We start from the raw sequence: 8,329 nt of genomic DNA, 5'->3' as shown, positions 1-8,329 counted from the left end.
TTCATTAAGGCTTAACGGATAGTTGAGAAAGGGTTTCTTACTTATTTGTCCTACATTTGAGATACTAGTATAGAGAATCCCCCATTAGAGTCGGTTCTGGTGGTTAAAGAGCTCCCTGAGGTGTTTCTAACGGACCTTCCAGGTGTTCTATTGCATCATGATATTAATTTCTCTGTCAACTTGGAGCCGGGCACTCAGCCAATTAGTATTCTACCATATCAGATGGCATAGGCCAAGTTGAAGGAGTTAAAGGAGAAATTACAAGATTTGTTGAGCAAGGGTTTCATTAGACCTAGTATTTCTCCTTGGGGTGCTCCTATAATATTTGTGAAGAAAAATGATGGATCTATGTGTATGTGTATCGACTATCGGCAGTTGAACGAGGTGAATATCAAGAACAAGTATCTGATACCTCTCATTGAATACTTGTTTGATCAGCTTCAGGGTCCTTCGGTCTTTTCCAAGATTGACTTGAGATTTGGTTATTATCAGTTGAAAATTAGGGCGGAGGATATTCCTATGACAACTTTCATGACGTGTTATGAGTTTTTGCTGATATCCTTTGGGCTGACCAATGCTTCACTGCCTTTTTGGATTTGGTGAACAAAGAGTTTAGACCATTCTTGGATTCCTTAGTTATTGTCTTCATCGACGACATCTTGATATACTCTCAAAGTAGAGAGGAGCACGAGCAACATTTGAGGATTGTGCTTGGGATTCTAAAGGAGAAGCAACTTTACACCAAGTTTTTGAAGTGTGAGTTTTGGCTTGATTATGTGGATTTTAGGTCAAGTAGTGTCTAAGGATGGTATTATGGTGGACCCCAAGAAGATTGAGGCAGTTTGAGATTGGATTAGACACCTTCGGTTATCGAGGTTTGTAGTTTCATAGCCTCACGAGTTACAATCGGCATTTTGGGGAGAGGTTTTCATGCATTGTATCCTCGTTGACTAGATTAACTCCGAAGGAAGTGGCATTTCAGTGGTCCGATGAGTGTGAGGTTAGGTTTCCAAAGCTTAAGACTTTGTTGACTACCGCTCCGATCATGACTTTACCTAGAGAGAGAGCGTTTTATGGTGTACTATGATGCTGCGGGAGTTATTGATATAGAAGGGAAAGGTGATAACTTATGCTTCGAGTAAATTGAAGGTGCACAAGAAGAACTACCCCACTCATTACTTGGAGTTAGCGGCGGTAGTGTTTCCATTGAATATTTGGAGGAATTATCTGTATGGTGTGCGATGTGAGATATTCACAGATCATCGCAGTCTTTAGTACATATTCAACCAAAGGGACCTTAATTTAAGATAGAGTAAATGGTTGGAATTGCTCAAGGATTACATGACTATCCTTTATCACTCAAGCAAGGCCAATGTAGTAGCGGATGCCTTGAGTCAAAAAGCGGTGAGTATGAGTAGCCTAGTATTGTTACATGTGGGGAAATGTCCTTTAGCTATGCATGTTCAGTCATTGGCCAATAGCTTTGTGAGACTTGATATTTTGGAGCCGTGTAGGGTTCTAACTTGTGTGGAGGCATACTCTTCTCTATTGGAGCAGATTAAGGCTCAACAGTTCGATGATGAGAAGTTGTGCCAGATTTGTGACAAGGTGTTACAAGGAGAGACCAAGGAGGCGATTCCGGATGGTGGGTGTATTCTGAGGATCAAGGGTCGGATATGTGTTCCTAGGGTCAGAGACTTGACTGGGTTTATCATGAAAGAGGCATATAGTTTGAGGTGTTCCATCCACCCGGGAGCTATAAAGATATGATGTATCGTGACATGAAACAACATTATTGGTGGTGTCAAATGAAGAGAGACATAGTGGATTTCGTATCTCGGTGTTTGAATTGACATCAAGTGAAGTATGAACATCACAAGCCTAGTAGCGTGATTCAGAGGATGCCTATACCCGAGTGGAAGTGGGAGAGGATCGTTATGGACTTTGTGGTAGGATTGCCATAGATTTTAGGGAAATTCGATGCTATTTGTGTAATTGTGGATAGTTTGACCAAATCTGCACATTTCATACTGGTTCAGACTACTTACAATAGAAGCTGGCCAAAACCTACATCCGGGAGATAGTTTGTTTGCATGGGATACCCATTTTGATCATTTAGGATTGGGCCCTATAGTTTACCTCTCATTTTAGGCAGTCTATGCAAAATGAGTTGGGTACTCGGGTGGAGCTCAGTACATCTTTTCACCCTCAGACATATGGTCAATCCGAGCGCTTTTAGCTTTGATCATTCAACACCGAGTAAAAGGGTTCCTCGCAAAATAAAACCAAAGTTCCACTATAACCAAGAAAAGAGATATTCAAGTCCTTGAAGATATGTTGTGGGCCTGTGTGGTTGACTTTGGTGGATATTAGGACCAGTTCCTACCCTCGGTGGAATTGTCTTACGATAATACTTATCATTTGAGTATTGAGATGGCACCGTTCTAGGTTATATGCAAGGAAGTGTCTCTCTCTGATTGGTTGCTTTGATGCTTTTGAGGATAGGCCGTGAGGTACGAATTTTTGAGAGATTCCTTGGATAAGGTCAAGTTTATTCAGGAGAGACTTCTCACGGCTCAGTGTAGGTAAAAGAGTTATGTGTATCGGAAGGTTCGTGAGTTAGAGTTCATAGTTAGAGAGCGGGTCCTGTTAAAGGTTTCGGCTATGAAGAAGACGGACAAGTTAAGCTCGAGGTACATTGGCCCATTTGAGATTGTTCAACGTATTGGCAAGGTGGTCTATGAGTTGGCTTTACCTCCTAGTTTGTCGGTGTTTACCCAGTATTTCATATACAGATGCTGAATAAGTACCATTTGGATGGTTCTAATGCGATTCAGTGGGATCCGGTATTACTTGATCAGAATTTGGCTTTTGAGGAAGAGCTGGTAGCCATTTTGGATAGGCAAATTTGAAAGTTGAGCTCGAAGGAAATTGCTTCAGTGAAAGTTCAATGGAGGCACCATTCGATTGAGGATGCTACTGGGGAGACCGAGTCGGATATGCGGACCACATATTCCCAGCTTTTTGAGAGTTCAGATATTTTCTCTTCTTTACGATTTGAGGAAGAACGTTTCCAGCTAGGTCTTTTTGAGATTTTGGACTTATTTTCCCCAAAATACTCTTTTCGTAGTTTCATCTTGGTATTTATGACTTTCGAGGATGGGTGGTGCGGTTCTCGAGGCAATCGGGTGAGTTTCAGATCAAATTTTGCAAAATTTGAAGTTCTTAAGTTAAGAAAATGAGAAAGATTAACCAAAGTTAAAATCAAGATAAATGGATCTGTATAGGAGTTTCATCGATTCCATGATGTACGCAATGCGATTTATGACTTAGTTGAGCAGTTGATTCAGGTCTCGAGGGATTCGGGTGTGATTTGGGTCTTTGGTCAAAAAACTAGTTAAGTTAAGGATTTGGAGTTTACCACAATCAACATCTGGTCAAAAAGACCCCGTTTTGGAGTTTTGACTGCGAGAGCAGGTATTTAGCGTGTTTTATGATTAAAATGCATACTTGGTTTGTGTCCGAGAGGTTCCGGATGAGTTTCGGGTGTTGGATCGAAATTCGGGAGACACTAGAAAAATCTTGTGCCTGATGTCTAATATCATCCTACGTGATCATGTAGGAGGAGTCGCGTTCGCGAATAGGAGGGGTCAGGGGATCGCAATCACGGGTTGGGGCTCTCATTCGTGAAGAAGGGAAGGGGTCTTGGCCGAGTCACGCTGGCTCATGACGATCGTGATGGCCGCGTCGCGTTCATGATGTGCTGGGCCTGGTTAGGTCGCAATCACGTGGCTTGGGCCGCGATCACGAAGAACAAATGAGACCGAGATAGAATTAAATCCTTACTTCGAATTTGGTTGTTTATAAAATATTTTGGGAGCTTAGGAGCTCGGCTTTGGGTGATTTCACAAAAAAAAAAAAATCTTCAAGATTTTGCTAGGAGGTAAGTATGTAATCTTAAACTAAGTATTTCCACCGTGATTTCATCCTTTATTTAGCAATTTCATCCATGATTTGATCTTAGAAATTGGGGTTTTCCATGGAGATGGGTTTTCAAGTAAAATGTGAAATTGAAGGTCGATTTGTGATCAAATTTTGATGATCTTTTTCGGGATTCTTAACCTTTAGTCTATGGGTGTGACACCCATACCTTAGCATTAGGATGTGTCGTAGTAAATCCATATGAGTTTGAAGGGATTAAGGTCATTCATGAGGTTATAGAGGGTTTATGATAGTGTTATTCAGACCCCGTAAGTTTTAGATATCTTGAAACAGGTATATATATAGTTTTTGACATGGTATATATATTTTCTTTTAAGTAAAACCTTTTAGTAAAGATTTGAGAGGTATGATTTCTGGTAGTTACCATTATTACTACTTCCGGATATGCTTTAAATTGTACACATGATATGAGGAAGTGTATAAATGAAATTTAGTTTATATAAGGATAAAAATTATTTTCTTATAAGAAAAGTTATCTTTTCCCATTTTGAGAAATAAATGGTACAAAAATTTGTACTCTCGATATAAGATTGGAAAATTAGAATGTAATGAAATATATCTTTTAGATATCTCAATATTTATGAAATGTAAGTATATGTGCAATTTTTTATGAGGTATTTTTGATTTATTTTATCAAATCTATATATAATATAAAGCTAGCCATAGACAAGGTGATGTGGCACCTCTCTATGGCCACTATTCCTATTTATCTTTTTTCTCCTTTTTTTGCCTTTTTATCATTTTTTCATTTATATGCTATATTAAAAAAGCTCAAAAATTACTCATTTAATACTCTTAATTATATTAAATATGCTATATTTAACTCTCATTATAACATTTATAAGAGAAACCCTTATTAATTCTGCTAATTAACTTCAATATTGTACCTCATCTTTTGAGTAAACAAAAAGACGTAACATATGGCCTCCAAAGGGACGTAACTTATGAGTTAATTACACAATATTCATTTGATTTCACAAACTCAAAGGTTTTATCTTTTAATAGGTTTTGTAGTTGTTTTTTGGTTGTTTCGTTGTGTTTTTAAGGAAAAGCTTTGAGAGAGTTTCACTGGGTGTGAAATCAGTAGTGATTGAGTGGGCTTGTTCTTGAAGGACGACCCATTAAAGTGGTGAGTTCCTGTTTTTTTTTTTTTTTTCCAAAAGAACCACACAACAAGAGCTGGTGATTTTTTATTAATAAGAGGAAAGTTATTTATACAAAGAGATCAAAAAGCAAGAAGAAAATTAGACTATCCTAAGGTACAGAAAAACTAATGCTATGTACAGAAATCAAAAGTTTGATGCAATTGAATCAAATCTTTCAGTAAAGTCTGCAAGTCTGCAATCATTTGCTGCTTTGGATTGATGCCACTATCAGACACCTCAACCTCTCACCAGATGCTATTGTATCAAATCCAAGAGAAATAACTTCAAGCAGTAAACTGGCAAACTCTCCATCTGATGATACTTTGTCTCACTTGCCTTCTAGCATGAATGAGTGCCATGTAAAAGAACAGTCTGAATCCTGTCTACTAGCCTGTAATAATTATCTAATGAAATCCTTCTAGCAGAATGAATAGAAAATCTGTTAATACCACTAACTAGATAGGATGGCTTTAGAAAACTATACAGTCTTGAACTTGAATATCTAATCAGACTGCAATAGCTTTGTCATCAATCTAGCTCCCTAACCTTATATGTTGAATGCATGATGTATGGCATTGCACTTTTGTCACTATTTAGAATCTTCCTAGCAGCTGTGGGCAGCTCCTGAAAACTATGAATTTGAATTGTACCTGCAAAATCAAAAACCATGTTAGCTAGATAATCTGCCAGTGCAATGCCTTCTCTCAAGATGTGAGCAAATTGCACATAGCCCTTATTACTCCACTGTTTGATCTTCCTTACTTCCACACTAATCTTCCATGGACTATCCCATATCTCCTCCACAATATTGATCATGATCAATGAATCTGATTCTATAACTACAGGAACCAGATGATTAGAGATACAGTATTCCAGACCATCTTGTATAGCACTTGCTTTAGCAACAATATTTGTTGTGTCCTGTAGCTTTCTTGCACCAGCTTCCACCAGATCACCTCTCTCATTTCTTACACAAAAGACTGCAGAACATAATCCTAGATTAACCCTAGAAGCTCCAGCAGTGTTGCATTTGAAACACCCTTCATGAGGACACTTCCAAAGCACCAATCTAATCCTATTATGAGGTCTATATTCTTCTATGAATTGAACCATCTGAAAATGATCCTGAGTTCCTATATTTTTCATTGTTGTAATTTAGTTTTTTTTATTCTTCAAGCAAGTGGTATATGATGTGAGAATTTTTGGTAGGATATCACTATAGCCTAAATCAATTACTTCAAATTCTTCAGTCTCTTTCTCCTTCTCGTTCTTGCAAATCTCTGAGCTATTTGCAAATTTATTAACTCCAAGAGGTATGTTGTAAATTATTTATTGATTTTCTGCCATCAATTAGTTTTTCAATTACCCTTGAACAATTCTCATATTGACTCTGCATATGTAAAAAAAATCCTATTTTTTAATATTCTTGTACTTTGCTTTACAAAGAAAAGGCTTGGCTTTTAGCTCCCTGTTCCCTCCCATCCACCAGGAAAAAGAAATGGAAAAATAATTTTATTCTTTGCCTTTTCTCCCTACTTTTTTTTAAATGTATATCATTGTCAGAATAAAATTCTTAATTATTATGACTTAACATTTCATATTTCTTTAATGCAGTAAAAATTCTTGGATTCTCAGAATTATTATAACTATGGAGTATTTTATTTTCCTTAATTTTCTTTACTTTGCATGTATAGGGTTGTATTTTCTTATATTAAACTTTTATTTTTTCAAATCAGGTTTGGGTCTAACAAAAATGTGGATTGTTACGTTCTATTTTCTTTTATTATCCTTTTTTGAATTTATTTCTTCCTCTGTTAATATTATAAAACGACATTTCCTTGGTAGAAACAAATTCCTTTCTACGGTAAATCTAACGTTTATTCATATATGATAAATACTGTCACTATATATTGTCACTCTAATCCCTTTGGCTTTGAAGACTAAAAACATACATTTCAAAATATATTCACATACAATAATTAGTTTGTAAGTTTAATGAGATCATTTAGCGATCATATTCACTAGTGTTGGAATAAAGTGGGAGAGTAGGGAATTGATTAAGATTATTTGAATAAGTATGTTGTGGATATTATTGTTACGGTTCACTTTTATGCGAGGCATAAAAGCTACTTCGAGGTTGTGACTCTATTGGATTTTTATATATTTTTTAGAGTCGCCACCTAATTTATAAGGGAAATTGCGAAAATCAAGTTAAAAGGGTTTATTCAAATAAGAGAAAAATCATTTTTAAACTAGAGTTGGAGGTAAGGGTTCTGTTGATCCCCTAGGGATGGTTTTAAGCACCCTACTATTAAGGATCCGTAGAATATGGTTAACCTTCATGCTTCAATGTGTGATTAATGTAATTATTTTCTTAAAAGAGTTTAATTTCTTGTATAACTTGTCATGGCATATCATTTGAAATAATTTGGCAAAAATCCTTTTATTTGAAGAAAATACGTTGAATTCCTTTTGAAAAATGTGTATAAGGTTAAAAGTCATTTCATTTTTAGACACTTCAGATTTCTCTTAAGTAGAGTTCAAATAACTTGGTCCAATGTTATGTCTTTTAGTCCTTATAAATTTATTGAAAACTTTTGAGTATATCTTTGTAAATATGCCACTGGTTTATACAATATATAAAATGTTTCTTTTCAATTACAAGCTCTGATCCATTTTTAACTGCTTTGAAGGTCAACCATATCCTATTTTATGAACCCTTTCTTCGAACTATGGTTTTGAGTATATTTTCTCTATTTGTCTAACTTAAGGTTGGGCTTCGGCCAAAAAGATTTGAAAAAATCCCTAAGTCTTTTACTGTTTTTTGAAAGAAGTTGTAATTTATCTAAAAATAATTTACTGCTTTGTTTCCAGTTTTACTTCGAAAATTTGGAGCTTAGCAAAATAAGGCCAATGCATATTTTCAATCTAGTTTTCCAGTTTTTGTAAAAAGGGAGGAGTTGATCTTTTCTCAAAAATATATATATTCCACGACTTTTTTCAGTTTCGGTTTAGCAAAGAAAAATTGCAAAGTTGTTTCCTTGTTCAATTTTGAGAATATAATCATTTATCCTTTGTTGGATCCGATTTTGAAAATCATTTGAGGGTTTCCTGGCCGTTCTAAACGATATGTATACCTAAGTTCTAACTATTTGGGTTTCAATATTTACAAGTATCCTCTT

At 36.1% G+C, this 8,329-nt stretch overlaps 1 protein-coding gene across 1 annotated transcript; it reads right to left on the bottom strand.

The window, feature by feature from the left end:
* Positions 1-5,675: 5,675 nt before the first annotated feature.
* Positions 5,676-6,293, bottom strand: LOC132045209 (uncharacterized). Its single transcript, XM_059435752.1, has one exon. It carries the CDS (start codon positions 6,291-6,293, stop codon positions 5,676-5,678), a length of 618 nt encoding a protein of 205 aa, XP_059291735.1.
* Positions 6,294-8,329: the final 2,036 nt, after the last annotated feature.

The sequence above is a fragment of the Lycium ferocissimum genome, unplaced genomic scaffold, assembly GCF_029784015.1.
Source record: "Lycium ferocissimum isolate CSIRO_LF1 unplaced genomic scaffold, AGI_CSIRO_Lferr_CH_V1 ctg6286, whole genome shotgun sequence".
Lineage (NCBI taxonomy): Eukaryota > Viridiplantae > Streptophyta > Magnoliopsida > Solanales > Solanaceae > Lycium > Lycium ferocissimum.
The sequence above is the reverse complement of the archived record's forward strand: the minus strand, read 5'-3'. Positions and strand labels throughout refer to the sequence as shown.

What these genes read in the sequence shown, in the direction of transcription:
- LOC132045209 (XM_059435752.1), bottom strand. Translation starts at nt 6,293, where the DNA reads ATGAAAAATATAGGAACTCAGGATCATTTTCAGATGGTTCAATTCATA.